Source organism: Watersipora subatra, chromosome 1 (genome assembly GCF_963576615.1).
Source record: "Watersipora subatra chromosome 1, tzWatSuba1.1, whole genome shotgun sequence".
In the NCBI taxonomy this organism is placed as follows: domain Eukaryota; kingdom Metazoa; phylum Bryozoa; class Gymnolaemata; order Cheilostomatida; family Watersiporidae; genus Watersipora; species Watersipora subatra.
In genome coordinates, this window is record NC_088708.1 from 51,493,714 (window position 1) to 51,510,557 (window position 16,844).

Here is a 16,844-nt window from a genome sequence, read left to right on the forward strand (position 1 = left end):
AGCATAAATTAAATTACAGAATGTAGCCTTCAAGGCAGCTGCATCTCACTGATGGCAGTTCAAATCTTTGAAAACTACTATTGTTTATTAGTCGTATTTTGCAGAAATGGTGGAGGATTAACCTCTCTAGAAATGATATATCATCATTGAGCATGTACACAAGCAGCCTCAGAGGTCATTGACAAACCCGAACTCTTGTCATTATAATTATAGAGTTGGCTATTTACTCAGTTAACGCAAAGACATTGTGCAAAGTCTAAGAATTATGGATGTATTTGTCAAGTATACGTGTCTCAAGTCTATCATTACAAACAATGCCGAACCGCTATTGCAATAGTTGTCAGCACTCTAGTACTAGTTGAATTTTAGTTTTGTCTTTAACAGCTAATGAATAAATCACAATTTTCAGCTGGATTAAAATTTAAAACTTGCCATAAATTTTTCAAATTTTTTCAATTCAAACTAACACGAAGTATTGACAAGCGGTCGTAGCCAGCAGTATTTGAATACACCATCGCATATCTAAAACAAGCGGTCGTAGCCAGCAGTATTTGAATACACCATCGCATATTTAAAACAAGCGGTCGTAGCCAGCAGTATTTGAATACACCATCGCATATTTAAAACAAGCGGTCGTAGCCAGCAGTATTTGAATACACCATCGCATATTTAAAACAAGCGGTCGTAGCCAGCAGTATTTGAATACACCACCACATATTTACAACAAGCGGTCGTAGCCAGCAGTATTTGAATACACCAACGCATATTTAAAACAAGCGGTCGTAGCCAGCAGTATTTGAATACACCACCGCATATTTGAAACAAGCGGTCGTAGCCAGCAGTATTTGATTACACCATCGCATATATAAAATTAGTTTGGCCGTAATTTAAACAATGAAAAGTCAACACAGTAAAAAGTTTTAAACAATGTCAGTCTTATATTTTTTTGTATCACTATCATTTTTAGTAGCTTCATATGACTGTTCAGGCCAAATGACTTCTCTCTTTCCACTGAAAGTTTCAGGATTTGAATATGACCAACAATTGCTGCCTCACATGCAGTCAGCATGTCATAAACCTTATGCAAAACAGAGCATAATCATAGATCTACCTACCTTAACATTTCCATTGAGCGTGCATATAATAACTCTATGGTGTCCCGAGTCAGATATAATTAACTCGTTGTCTTGAGCAAGTACTTTAGTTGGGTAGAAGAGAGAGGAAGGTGAGACGGATTGACCAATAGCGATGGGCAGAGAATTATGGTTAAGTGTATCCGCATAAACCTCCAGTGTACATTCAACGAACTCTAATAACGCTTGCCTATGACCCTCTCCTAAAACAAAGCAGTTGTCTTATCTTGGTGAGACAACTCCAACAACAACGATTAGTTTGATAGTGTAATCTATAACGATGACACCATTAATGTTTTTAATTACCAATCTAACTAACATATTGAAATATTGTGTGAATTTAGTGAATATCTTTCTACGTAACCTAACAATTGTGAGCCTATTACCAAATTATGCATGTCCCAGTTTAAGACACCTAAGGAAAATACATGCAATAGATACAAATCTTTCAGCAAAGCTGTACTACTGGTCCTGGCAACAAAGTCCTGAAATAATAAAAGTCATAGAAGTGTATTATGCATAGCTAGTGTTGAGTACTGGAATTAAAAGTTTTTAAAGGTTCTGAAACTAAAATAGAATGACTAGAGATATGTACACTCTGTTATATGACAACAAAGCTATACACAGTTGCCCTTCTTCGGAATTAAATGACTAGAGATATGTACACTCTGTTATATGACAACAAAGCTATATACAGTTGACCCTTCTTTGGAATTAAATGACTAGAGATATGTACACTCTGTTATATGACAACAAAGCTATATACAGTTGACCCTTCTTTGGAATTAAATGACTAGAGATATGTACACTCTGTTATATGACAACAAAGCTATACACAGTTGACCCTTCTTTGGAATTAAATGACTAGAGATATGTACACTCTGTTATATGACAACAAAGCTATACACAGTTGCCCTTCTTCGGAATTAAATGACTAGAGATATGTACACTCTGTTATATGACAACAAAGCTATACACAGTTGCCCTTCTTTGGAATTAAATGACTAGAGATATGTACACTCTGTTATATGACAACAAAGCTATACACAGTTGCCCTTCTTCGGAATTAAATGACTAGAGATATGTACACTCTGTTATATGACAACGAAGCTATACACAGTTGACCCTTCTTTGGAATTAAATGACTAGAGATATGTACACTCTGTTATATGACAACAAAGCTATATACAGTTGACCTTCTTTGGAATTAAATGACTAGAGATATGTACACTCTGTTATATGACAACAAAGCTATACACAGTTGCCCTTCTTTGGAATTAAATGACTAGAGATATGTACACTCTGTTATATGACAACGAAGCTATATACAGTTGACCTTCTTCGGAATTAAATGACTAGAGATATGTACACTCTGTTATATGACAACGAAGCTATATACAGTTGACCTTTTTTGGAATTAAATGACTAGAGATATATACACTCTGTTATATGACAACGAAGCTATATACAGTTGACCTTCTTCGGAATTAAATGACTAGAGATATGTACACTCTGTTATATGACAACAAAGCTATATACAGTTGACCCTTTTTTGGAATTAAATGACTAGAGACATATACACTCTGTTATATGACAACAAAGCTATACACAGTTGCCCTTCTTTGGAATTAAATGACTAGAGATATGTACACTCTGTTATATGACAACGAAGCTATATACAGTTGACCTTCTTCGGAATTAAATGACTAGAGATATGTACACTCTGTTATATGACAACAAAGCTATATACAGTTGACCCTTCTTTGGTATTAAATGACTAGAGACATATACGCTCTGTTATATGACAACAAAGCTATACACAGTTGCCCTTCTTTGGAATTAAATGACTAGAGATATGTACACTCTGTTATATGACAACAAAGCTATATACAGTTGACCTTCTTTGGACTTCACTTCCCCAGACTTTCAGTTGTTTGGACAAAGTCTGGAATAAGGCGAATTGTCCGATGCGAACTGGTCTGTCAGAAGAATGACAACTTTGACCGATAGGTGGCTCTGGACGAAGCGAGCAACGCATGCGTTTCCCGCCAGAGCGTTATATTTTAATTTATGTTTGCTATTACTACTGCTATTAATATTATACTGTACCCTATTGCAGGTATAACCATATTTGACTCTCTCATGTATACTGTATATGCATATTGTACCCCACATTATAGCCTAAGAGTATGTGTGCGAGACATTATAGGCTGTTTAAAGCAGTGTACAGTAGTTCAATGTGCTGTATACAAACAGTCCCTAAATCTATCATGCTAACAGTCCCTGGATCTATCATATGAACAGTCCCTGGATCTATCATATGAGCAGCACTTGGATCTATCATAGGAACAGTCCCTGAATCTATCATATGAACAGACCCTGGATCTATCATATGAGCAGCACCTGGATCTATCATAGGAACAGTCCCTGAATGTATCATATGAACAGTCCCTGGATTTATCATATGAACAGTTTCTGCATCTATCCTATGAACAGTCCCTGGATCTATCACATGAATAGTCCCTGGATCTATCCTATGAATAATCCCTGGATCTATCCTATGAACAGTCCCTGGATCTATCATATGAACAGTCCCTGGATTTATCTTATGAACAGTCCCTGGATCTTTCCTATGAACAGTCCCTGAATCTATCATATGAACAGTCCCTGGATTTATCATATGAACAGTCCTTGGATCTATTATATGAATAGTCTCTGGATCTATCATATGAGCAGTCCCGGGATCTATTATATGAGCAGTACTTGGATTTATCATATGAACAGTCCCTGGATCTATCATTCGAGCAGTCCCTGGATTTATCATATGAATAGTCCCTGGATCTAACATATGAACAGTCCCCGGATCTATCATATGAACAGTCCCTGGATCTATCATATGAACAGTTCCTGGAATTATCATATGAACAGTTTCTGGATCTATCACACGAATAGTCCCTGAATATATAATATAAACAGTCCCTGGATCTATCATATGAACAATCCCTGGAATTATCATATGAACAGTTTCTGGATCTATCACATGAATAGTCCCTGGATTTATCATATAAACAGTCCTTGGATCTATCCTATGAACAGTCCCTGAATCTATCATATGAACAGTTCCTGGATCTATCACGTGAATAGTCCTTGGATCTATCATATGAACAGTCCCTAGATATATATGAACAGTTTCTGGATCTATCATATGAACAGTCCCTGGATCTATCATATGAGCAGTCCCTAGATTTATCATATGAACAGTCCCTGGATCTATCATACGAGCAGACCCGGGATTTATCATATGAACAGTTCCTGGATCTATCACATGAATAGTCCTTGGATCTATCATATGAACAGTCCCTAGATATATATGAACAGTCTCTGGATCTATCATATGAACAGTCCCTGGATCTATCATATGAGCAGTCCCTAGATTTATCATATGAACAGTCCCTGGATCTATCATACGAGCAGTCCCGGGATTTATCATATGAATAGTCCCCGGATCTATCATATGAACAGTCCCTGGATCTATCATATGAACAATCCTTGGAACTATCATATGAACAGTCCCTTGATCTATCATAAGAACAGTTTCTGGATCTATCATATGAGCAGTCCCTGGATTTATCATATGAACAGTCCCTGGATCTATCATACGAGCAGTCCCGGGATTTATCATATGAATAGTCCCCGGATCTATCATATGAACAGCACCTGGATCTATCATAGGAACAGTCCCTGGAGCTATCTTAAAACTTTAAAAGACTAAAAGGTTTAAAACATGCGTACGGTCACAGAGAAGAAACAAAAAACAATAAGTTAATAGATCAAAATAATTCTGCTTAAGCCCAAACTTACCGACATATTGGTTCAGTAGCTGTCCATCCGGTCCAATGATGACAATAGTTGGCCAACACTGTATTCCCAGTTCAAACCACATTGTCATGTCCCGATCATTAACAACCGCGTGAGACATGCCATATCTGTGTACAGCATTGGCAATATTCTCATCTACCTTTTCATTGGGAAACTTTCCAGAATGCACTCCAATAACAACTACACCGTCCTCAATAGAGAACTTCTGTTCAAGAGCATGAAGGTCTGGTAGTATGTGCATACAATTAATGCAGCAATATGTCCAGAAGTCCAACACAATGACCTTACCCTTGAGGTTGCCATTTAGACTCAAGGGCTCAGGCGTGTTAATCCAATATAAGCCTGGAATGTACATAATAAAGATGAGGCAAATTAAGTGTTTAAGAGGTATTAGGAGGGTGAAAGATTAGGCCTACAAAAAAGTATCATCTTGAGGTACCAGCGCATAGTTATTAGGCATCTTTGAGAAAGTCTTTAGCACACAATTCCGAATTATAAACGAAAGTAAAAAAATCAAGTTATCCAACCACTGCAGACTTTAATTGAAGTTATTTGTTCGTATCACTTTTATTTGTGGGTAATTTTAAAAGAAGCTTCATTTGACGTTTCTATTGTCAATTATATGCACACATATCACTGAATTTTATGATTTTTTCCATGTCACACTTTAAGAAAAACACAATCATGTCGTATATATACTTTTTAGGGGTTTAAATTAATTAGGATACATTGCTCAAAGGTTCACATATATGCTACATGTAATACATATACAGTGTACAGCAGTATCTCGTACAACTTCCTTTTTTATAAATTCCACTAAACGTACAAAATCTATGTAGAGAATTTGCCAGAAGATATTCCTATTATGATATTCTATACAACATAAAGCCTAAAGTTGGTGCAAGTTCTCCAATTAGATTTGAATAACACGAGTCCCATTACTAGCCTGAAAAATAGCATCTCCTCTCCTGCCGTACGCCGAAGAGGAGATCATGTCTATTTTGAAGAAAACTGCATGAGGTATTTTAGAAAACCGTCAAAAGCAAGTCTATTGGATAGTTATTGTAAAATGCCATCTACTGATGATGGTGCTGGTTCATCAAGAGTAGTAAAAAACAGTGATCAATGAAAATGTTAAATAAAAAACAGAAAATCGGAAAATGTTGAAAGAAAATTTTTTAGTTTTAGTTTACGTGTGACTATAGTCATTAAATTAAGAAGTCAAGTTCAGTTTTTCATTATGAATGGTAACATGGGTGAGTTTGAGAAGTGACCGATATGCTATATATCTATATATGTATGTATTTTACAATTTGTACAATATACGAACCCTAGAATGTAACAGTTTTTGGAATGGATTACTTACTGTGTGGGAGAGAGGGGTGTGAACTCTGAAATGGTGCTAAACAAATCCTTCAAAGCTGCGGTATAATTTTTTACATCACGTCTGGGTTGGTCCCCTCTGCCATTGTGAGACCACATGTGAGTAGTGGAAAGAGGGATACAGCTAAGGTATAACTAACTATAGTTCATTTATAAAACATACTTTTTATTTTATATAAATATGATATCTATTTGTCTTTATTAATTTTTCTGCTTTTTGACAATTTTAAAATGCTAGAACATATAATCTAATGACGCTAGGAATTATCAGATCAGATACAGAAATGGTATTTCCCATATCACAAGTTATGACACTTACTATTATGTGTACATGTACCTGTGATGCGGCTTCCAGTAGTTGTCAAATAATCAAAGCAGTTAAAAATCACACACACATATATATATATATAGATATATATATATATATATGGAGGAGACTCAATATGGGTACCAGTTTAAGAGTGGCAGCAAGATTAACCACCTCTTCTACATGGATGACATCAAGCTGTACGCTAACAAAGAAAGGGACATTGATTCGCTAATACACCTCACTCAGGTATACAGCAAAGACATTGGAATGACCTTCGGTATTGAGAAATGTGGAAGGCTAGTTCTTAAGAAAGGCCATTCTATGCTCACAGATGGCCTAAGAATGCCAAATGGTACTATCAAAGATATAGAAGAAGGGTACAAGTACTTGGGGATTATGCAAAGCAACATCAACCACGAAGCCGAGGTACGTCACAAAGCCATTACCGAATACAAGAAACGCCTTCGGCAGGTCTTACAGAGCCAGCTCAATGCCAAGAACCAAGTCATGGCAATAAATACCTACGCACTGCCAGTAATAAGATATCCAGCAGGCATAATAAAGTGGACTGAGATAGCCATCAAAGAAACAGATATAGCAACTCGTAAACTGCTGACCATGCATGGAGCACTCCACCCAAAATCTGATACTACTAGATTGTATCTTGATAGGAAAGATGGCGGTAGGGGACTCAAAAGTGTACAGCAGACAGTGAAAGAGGAGGAGCAAAGCATCAAAGCATATGCAGCCTCCATGGCCATCTCAGATAAGTTGCTAGCTGAATTTCAATTGGCTGCTCTTACAACGGACCTACGCCCTGATGATGAGGAAATTGATTGGCACACGAAACCTCTTCATGGTGCTTACCACCAACAAATATCTAAGGTTGGCGATCTTCACCAGACATATATGTGGCTGAACAAAGGAAACCTAACTGCCAATACAGAGTCCCTAATCATGGCAGCCCAGGCGCAAGTGCTCCCAACAAGGCAACTATAAACAAAAATCTATCACACTAGAGACAATCCTAGATGCAGGCTGTGCAAGGATGCACCTGAGACCATCCAACACATCATCAGTGGATGCAAGCAGCTAGCAGGGAACGCATACACTGAGCGACATAATCATGTTGCAGGTGTTGTGTATAGAAATCTATGTGATGAGTATGGCCTTAATAAACCACAACACTGGTGAGAAGCTCCTGGTAAGGTCAATGAAAATGACCGCGCTAAGATCCTCTGGAACTTCTACATCCAAACTGACAAGCATGTCCTAGCAAACCAACCAGATATAGTGGTGGTAGACAAGGAGAACAAGAGAGCTACTATAATAGATATAGCAGTACCCAATGACTACAATATAGCCAGCAAAGAAAAAGAAAAGGTAGAGAAATATCTCCCTCTTGGAGAAGAAATTGAAAAATGCTGGAATGTAAGAACAACTGTAATCCCAATAGTCATTGGGGCACTAGGCGCAATAACACCGGCGCATAAAATGTAGCTTGCCCAAATACCAACAACAATCAACTCAGGTGAGTTGCAGAAAAGTGCGCTATTGGGAACAGCTAAGATCTTGAGGCGAGTGCTCAAACTCCCAGGTCTCTGGTAGGAGACCCGAGTTAGAGCAGAATTTACCACCCATACGGGGTATCCGGGGTGAGAAAACAATTTATATATATATATATAGCCTAGATATGGGAAATACCATTTCTGTATCTGTATCAAAGCAGTTAAAAATCACATTCATTGATTCAATAAAGCACAGCTTGTAAACTCTGGAATGGTGCTAAACAAATCCTTCAAAGCTGTAGTATAAGCTTTTACATCATGTCTGGGTTGGTCCCCTCTGCCATTGTGAAACCACATGTGAGTAGTGGAAAGAAGGATACAGCTACGGTATAACTAAATATAGTTTATTTATAAAACATACATTTTATTTTATATAAATATGATATCTATTTGACTTAGTTAAAAATCACATTCATTGATTCAATAAAGCTGTACCTTCTTTAAAATTGGAACATTGAGATTCAGGTAATATTGTGCTGTTTTTACATTTCTGTAGAAATTCTTTATATATACGTCGTTTGTCTGTTACCTCAGCTTGCAAAGCATTAAGAAGTTGAAGAGAAACACGCTCAAGGGCTGTCATGTCATCTAAAAATAGAAATATAGCGGTGTTATTACTATTGTCTGTATTACAGAAATAGATTCAACCACAACCACGAAATAATATTTTCAAAATGTTGTCTGTACCTACGTAATGAACTAAAACAATCTGACGTCACAGGGCAGAATCAAGCTCGCCATTTTGTCACCAACAAAGGCTTTTGAATTGCTTAGCATATCTATATTAAAATACAGTGAAACTCGGATAAATCGCCCTTGGATATATCGAACACATGGTTAACTCGAATGGATTTGCTTGGTCCGTTCCCACGCAATAAATGGCTTTAGATAACTCGACCGAAACTCCGTTAACTCGAACAGTTTTTTGCCAAACGGCTACCGAGACGGTTGTTACTATCGCTTTAGAATATCACTTTATTCCAAGCCATAGAGATAAACATTGACTTTTAGTAGTTCTTAGGCCTCGTTATTACCAACATCGGCAAATATTTTCATTAACGACTTTTCTAAAGGTTTGCAAATATCAAATTTTACCAAACATCCGCTTAGCGATAAGCCCTCCGAAAGCAAAAAAAGCGAGGTGAAATTTGGATAACTTTAAAGTTATAACGGCAAAATTGATAATGGGTTTTTAATAGTAAAGCAGTTTTGTAATAACTGACTTACTGCAAAATTGATCTTGGTTAAAACGCTCGGTAGAAAAAGACGTATGTATTTTTTCTGAGCGTTTTAACCGCGATCAAGTTTTGCCAATTTTAATCTGAGAACGTCCTGGCAGTCACATCACCTAAAGCAACAAACAAATCTCAAGTGATAGAAAAATATCTATACTTTCTGATTAAAAATATTTAAAACTTCACACGAGAGACCCTTTAACTTGCAACAAGCAATCTATGCTTTTGATTGATATATAGTTTGTATATGTACATGTATCTACTGATAAATATGTGCACTTATGACTGTCCTGATAACTTGAACGCTCTAATAACTCAAACACTTTTGCTCGGTCCCTTGAAGTTTGAGTTATCCGTGTTTCACTGTATCTACAAATACCAATTTATTATGCGAAAGGTTACCAAGAACATCCAAGTATTATAAATGAGGTAATTAAGTGGAGCAACTGATAGTCAAGATTTTTGGCATTAATACTACCTAGTCTTTTATCGACATGTAAATTGTTTTTTGACGAGTTAAATTATGACTTTCCAGAAACAGAAAAAATGGCGCATTCTCTAATTGTTTGTGAGTTATCAGGATAGCTTGGCGCTTGATGTGGTAAAGAAGTGGCTTTACCCCAAGCATTTGAGGAATTAGCATTAGTACAGACATAGTTGTTATGATCATGTTCCGATTGGTGCAGATCTACAAACCGCAGTTCCATGATCTAAAGCGATAATGCATGTTTCTTAAACACAGGAACACACCTGCTTTGGTTAATGGAAAATCGACTCGGATTGAAGTTTTCCACTTAACATACCGAGTAAGAATAAGATGCTTTTTTAAGTGTTACCCTAAAATGTGTTACTCAGAGTGTAACTCTAAAGTGTTGCTCAGATAGTTACTCTCTGAGCAACACTTCAGAGTTACATTGGGGTGAAAAATTCAGAGAGTGTTACTCTCTGAGCTGATCCCCCCAATGTAGGAAAAGGAGCGAGTGCTGATCACCCCAATGTAAGAAAAGACAGCCTTTTGCAATTAGCTTACAATTACAGATTTCTCTTTGTTAATGACCTATTTTATTCAACTAAAAATACAACATACAGTCAAACATGGATAACTCGAACTTCAGGGGACCGAGCAAAAGTGTTCGAATTATCAGAGCGTTCAAGTTATCAGAGCACTGTCACAAGTCCATATATTTACTTATTTATTAGTAGATACATGTACATATACAAACTATAATATAAATCAAAAGCACAAATGGCTTGTTTCAAATTAAATGCTTCTAATGTAAAGTTTAAAACGTTTTTATGAAAAAGTATAGAGATTTTTCTATCACTTGAGATTGGTTTGTTGTTTGAGGTGATGTTATTGCCAGGACGTTTTTCGGATTGACATTGGCAAAACTTGATCGTTGTTGAAATGCTCAAAAGAAAAGACATTTTTTTCTTTTGGGGTTTTACCCACGATCAATTTTGCCGTTTTTTCTTGAAGTTTATGCAAAGATTGCCTTACTTTACCTGGGATTCGTTAAGAGCAACACTCCGAGGCAGTTCAATTAGAAGTTTTACGAGGTTTTACGGTACATTCTATATCACTCACGCTTTTTGAATAGATACGACGTTGATTCAACACGGAATCAACGTCAGAAAACTATTCATCACGGGCTAGCCGAGTCACGCACTCTAGAATTTTTGCCACGCACATACAAAACAAAAACGACATGCTGTTTTTGTTTTGTATGTGCGTGGCGAAAATTCTTGCGCGCGTGACCCGGCTAGTCCGTGCTATTCATCGTATCGCAGTATAAATCAAATTTCACCAAACCTTTAGAAAAGTCGTTGACAAAAATATTTTGCCGATGGTGGTAATAACGACGCTTATGAATTACGAAAAGATGAGGTTTACCTCTATGGCTTTGAATAAAGTGATTTTCTAAAGCGATAACAACCGTTTCGGTAGCCGTTGGGCAAAAAAACAGTTCGAATTAACAGTGTTGAGTTTGAGTTATCTATAGCAATTTATCATTAAGTGGGAACGGACCAAAGAAACCGTTCGAATTAAGCATGTGTTCGAGCTATCCGTGGGCGAGTTATCCATGTTTGACTGTATTTCATGTTAGTAGCAATGCCATACACCTAATGGAAAACTTCAGTAAAAGTTTACCATGAATGGCTATTGTTCTTGCAATATCTTTACGATACGTAAAAAAAGTTAACTAACTCAGCGCATAGCTAGTCTTACAATTTGACAAATTGTAAATATTTTAGCATACTTCGGCAACATTTGGCAGCTTTACTGTTGAACTCCATCAATACATTAAAAGTTTAATCAACTTTAATGCCAAACAAACTGTTTTGGAATGAAAAAAATTGTATTACTCAACGAAGATTCAATCATCTAACCATAAATTGAAGATTCTCCCTTTTGATTACTTGACTAACACTTGGTATAATTTGAACTATCAAACTAAACACAAACGTTAAAAATCTTAATCAACTTGAGATAATGTCGACAAACTTTCATGTAGCACAAAGGAGCTAAAGTTAAAATAAAATTAGTTAATAACTGTGTGGTGCATAATGAGTGAGAGAGGTACTACGCTGCAACAATAGTTAACAGTGAATCTCACTGCTGAAACAGTCGACATTAAATTAACAACATATGACAGTATCAATTGATTATAAAATAAGATGTCGAAATTGAAACAAATGGGGAGACAAAAGAGTTTTCTGTAGTCCATTCTCCAACTCATTAAAGTGAAAAAATTTGGACGTGCTGACGAAAGAAACTAAAATAATATACGAAAACAGGGATAGTTTTCATAAATCATCTAATCCAGCATATTGCTTGCAGGGAAATTGCAATGACACTGTGCAACATAGCCTACCATAAAACCTCTACTCGAATGCAGCCTCTAATAGAACGCCACTATAGGAAAAAGGATTAAAAAATACACTGTCACCCTTTAATTGAATTCCACCTCTATTAGACTGCCACTTTGAAATTTATTACATTTAATTTTGACTCATCACGTTTGTCATCCACTTTAGACATTTATTTTTGCAAACCAATAGAAGAAAGTGATCTGTAGAAAAATGTCTACAAAATGGTACTAATAATGACTCAGTTACATCAATAAACAATTTTTTGTTGTTGCTAAAGTGTTACCATTGTTTTAGTGACAGTGTACTGCAACGTAATTGTAATCATCAGAACTGAAACCTGATTTGAGGTCATTAAAGTCTAAATCCGATCCATTGTCTTCAGATTCATAAATAGTGTGGCTTACAACCTGATCTGAAGAGCTAAAATGCTTTGATAATTGATGAGAATATTCATCAGAAATGCCGGACGACCTAATAGCAGCCATTGTTATGGCATATTGAAGTCCGTTTTTTAACTCTAAAATTTTATACGGTTTTTTCTTGAAAACTTAGAAAGCGACACCATCAAAATAATTTATCATTGTATGTGTAATGTTGTACTCTAAATAGTTTCTTGTTTATTTCGGCCTGGTATTTTGACATCGACAAAAAACAGTTCAGCCAAAATGTCACTTCTTAAATTGGAATAATTTTAATTAATCTTGCTCCACATGAAAGAGAATGCAAAACATAGGCGACATTAGCATCGCTTCGCCCCAAAAGGGTTAGATTTATTTTTCCAAAGTCTTGACGAGCTAATGGAAAAATATAGGGTCAACATCTATTTAAACATCATGTCACCTATAATAATGTAATGCTACTATGAGAAAAAGGTTGAAAAATGCAGCACCATGGTGCTGAAATAAAGGTTTTACAGTATTTATTAGGAGGCAACAAATTTGATGGTTTCAGCACTTCTCTTAGTATATCATCAGTTGTATTACTATATTTGCAATGAAAATGGTTGATACAGCAAAAATATAATGCGATCATATCATATGCACATTAACACATTAAGTATAGGCCAACACATGCATTCTAACTGGCATCGCTCTTTAATTACCAGAAAAAATAGTTGCCAAGAACAAGATGTTCAATTTTAAAATAATACTCAACTACACCGTAAATACAGCCACGTAGGCTAATCACAAAACAGAGAAATCACAGACTGTTTCATTACAAAAGATATTAGGATATGCCAGTCTACAAACGAGACTGTCAAATGCACAGGCACATTTGCGTATATATTCACAATTATTCTTTAAACGTGTCATTATAACCAAGAATGTATTACCAAAAGTATAAAAAGGTTGTAGCTACAAACCACTGAGTAGATGTTACATTGAAAACCAGCAGGAGAGTTTCATACTGGCTGTACTTTTATTCATATATTTAATATTTAGACAAATGGCTTACCATTATAAAGTTATTTTGAAAATACATGATATTAAACTTTATTCAGGTATTTTGTATGGTTAAGATGGTATACTAATGGTATATACTAGTATTATATATATACTAATGCGGTATTATACTAAGGCTGCTGTGTCACGCAAAAACATTTAAATTCTCAACAAGAATAATCTACCAAAAACTAAACTGGACGACCAACAGCATTTTGCTAATGGGTAGCTTATTCTAAAACATGTTTTACTTTTAATGATCTCAATGTAGCATTTTGGTTTTATTTGTAGTTCCTGATGTCACGTTATTAATGAAGCCAACTTGATTTTGCTGAATGCCAGCTAAATTAAATGATAAAACCCTTTGTGTTATGAAGCCAGTACACTAAGTTATCAATATCAATTGCGGTAGTGTTCAGACAAAATATTGTGGGTTGTTAAACAACCCATTAACTTTACTAATTGCAAACAATCATGAGGTTTGACGCCCGCTAAAAATTATGACTATGTAGCTGATTGTTTAAATCAATTGAAACACCTAATCCACCCTAGATAGTCATTTCTTTCTACTGATTACCTATAGCAGCTAATGCACATCTTAGTGAAATGAGTAATGCCATAAATGTTTGCTAGACATAAGGTGTTTGTCAAAAATGTACAAACTAAGCACATCATAATCTATTTCGGTTTTTTTGCAGCAAGAGAACCTCGACGATGTTAAGTATAAATTAAAACATACTCAGTACTTCAGATTAGCTGCAACCTACATCACAGAAGTGAGTGTCTAACTGTGCATGCTCTGCACAGATATCCAAGACTGGCTGCTATCACGGTCTGGAGGCTACCATTGAGTTTTTCCTCTGTTAGCTGCAGTAAAAACCAGCATTTTCTATTAAATGTTATTTATGTGTAATAGCACATTGAAGGATCCCAGTGACAGACAGACTGTACATAACGTGGAAATGGTTAAAAACTGAGCAACACAATTCATAGCCAATCTTAAAGGTAGAGATAGTGTCAGCAACACCCGTAAAAAGCTAGGTTTACAATCGCTTGAATACAGAAGAAGAAATCAGAGAGTAGCTTTACTGGTGAAGATTCTATCACATGAAAGTAAGCATAATGTGCTAGCTTCTGCTTATGATGAGCTTACTATTGACAGAAAGGATACTGCCATAATCACACGTGCTGCTGCCCGGGGTGAACCAACATCAATATATACCGTGACTCGCCTCTTTCATAACAGTTTTTTACCCAAAACCGTTAGAGACTTAAGACTAAAATCTCAGACTGAAACATAACTCAGCCTAATGCTGGAATCTAAGTGAACCAGAGTATTAACCAAATTTCTGCTTCTGAGGCACTTTCTCAAGGCCCCTGGGGCTAATTACAAGTGTACTATTACTATCGAGTAAGTAAGAAAGCGCTGTAGGTATATTGTACTTTTTGTGAGAGAGTGAGAGATGACTGCGCCTGGGCTATGTCAGCTGCACGTTATAAGTTGGTTCTGTCGCTGAAGGACTCTACCAGCTTAAAAAATATGCAGAGAGCTCAATTATACCGATTATGTGAAAACGCAACGGTTGAGATATATCACAAACAAAAAGAAGCGCAGAAGATAGCAACAAATCTTCCTATACTACATAATCCCTAAATTGTTTAACAGAACGGCTATATTCTCCCTAACTATGGTATAAGAAAAGGGTTTCAGCAAATCTATCTTAATATTACAATAGTAAAAAAAGTTCAAGTTGCTGCTGTTCAATCGTTTTGATTTACAAAATCCATGTGATCACTAAAAATTGGAGGAACTCCAATATATTTTGCTGTATAGTCAATATAACAATGACACAAGCCAGTATCTTTGCCAATGAGTTCAATGTTTTGTGATTGTTATATATGCGTCTGCGCGCGTTATAGGTTCTAGGGTTACGAGTGACTCGCTAAAACCATAACCAAGATTAGGACGTCACGTGGCGTAAAAGGGAGATCCCACGACGTATATATTGGGGTCGCAGACGAGAACGCTATTATTCAAATTTCATCTTACTGGTAAGTGACAAGTAGGAATATAACATGGTGTCGTAGGCAAACTTGGTTTGCGAAAACGGCGAATTCAGTGCGAAGTAATAGCGATTGAAAGTGTTTAATGCTAGAATTGTCGTGTTGACATTCGAAAGTTGTATAAAGACAAGTGTTCAGTGATTGTGTTACAGGAATTAGTTACCTATTCGTATCAGGAACTGCAAGGGTAAGTGTTTGTACTTTGTATACTTTTTGTGTGGTGATCGTGGTAGAGGCGCTTTGGTTATTTTAGCAATGACTACATTCAGGTTCAATTTTAATGACTTCCCTAGGTTAGTGATTAACCCTAGTGATGTAGTCGCTTCATATAAGTCTTGGCTATCAGAATTAAATTTATGTGTAGAACTTACCACTCTGCAAATGGGTAAGGTTAAAGGAGGTCAGGTTAACTTTAGCGGTCGCATTAAACTGCTCGCGCTATTGAGTGCTATAGGTAAGGATGGCCGCGAGGCTTTACAGTCTGTGGAATTTAGTTTAGAGTCTCATGATTCTACCTACTTATGAACAGGCTATGGATCACCCAAATAGAATTTATGGTGGAGATGAAAAAGTATACGTTAGGGTTATGAAATTTGTTATTTGTTCTCAAACATGGGACAAAAATGAAAGGGATTATATGTTAAGGGTTGAGAAACTCAGCAGGAATTTGAACTTTGGTGGTGATTATAACAGGAAATATTTTGCTCATGCGATAGCTGTTAAAGGACTTAGAGAGTCAACGCTACGTAGGCAATTGATGCAGGAAAGGAATTTAAATTGGACAAGGCAATCTGACATTCTCAGAGCTAGACAACTTGGTCGTGATCCAGAAGCAGTAATAAAAGATGCTAAGGCTAAAGCTAGTGGTACTGAGGTTTCAGAAGTAGCGGCCATTGTTTCTATGCAATCTAAAAATAAAACTAGAAGCACCAGTCGCTACACTAGTGAAGGTGTAG

At 36.4% G+C, this 16,844-nt stretch overlaps 1 protein-coding gene across 2 annotated transcripts in view; it reads right to left on the reverse strand.

Annotated features, from left to right (window-relative positions):
* Positions 1–15,342, reverse strand: part of LOC137400155 (NHL repeat-containing protein 2-like) — a 32,365-nt gene extending 17,023 nt beyond the window's left edge. The window contains exons 1-4 of one of the 2 annotated variants that reach the window (XM_068086482.1): positions 15,268–15,342; positions 8,709–8,861; positions 4,995–5,354; positions 1,116–1,336 (exon numbers count right to left, since the gene is read on the reverse strand). In XM_068086482.1, the coding sequence (XP_067942583.1) occupies positions 1,116–1,336; positions 4,995–5,354; positions 8,709–8,856 (729 nt within the window). In that variant the 5' untranslated portion in view covers positions 8,857–8,861; positions 15,268–15,342. Of the gene's footprint in view, positions 1–1,115; positions 1,337–4,994; positions 5,355–8,708; positions 8,862–14,591; positions 14,692–15,267 lie in introns of those variants that run through there. The other variant, XM_068086474.1, reaches the window with a different exon arrangement.
* Between the last annotated feature and the right edge of the window lie 1,502 nt (positions 15,343–16,844).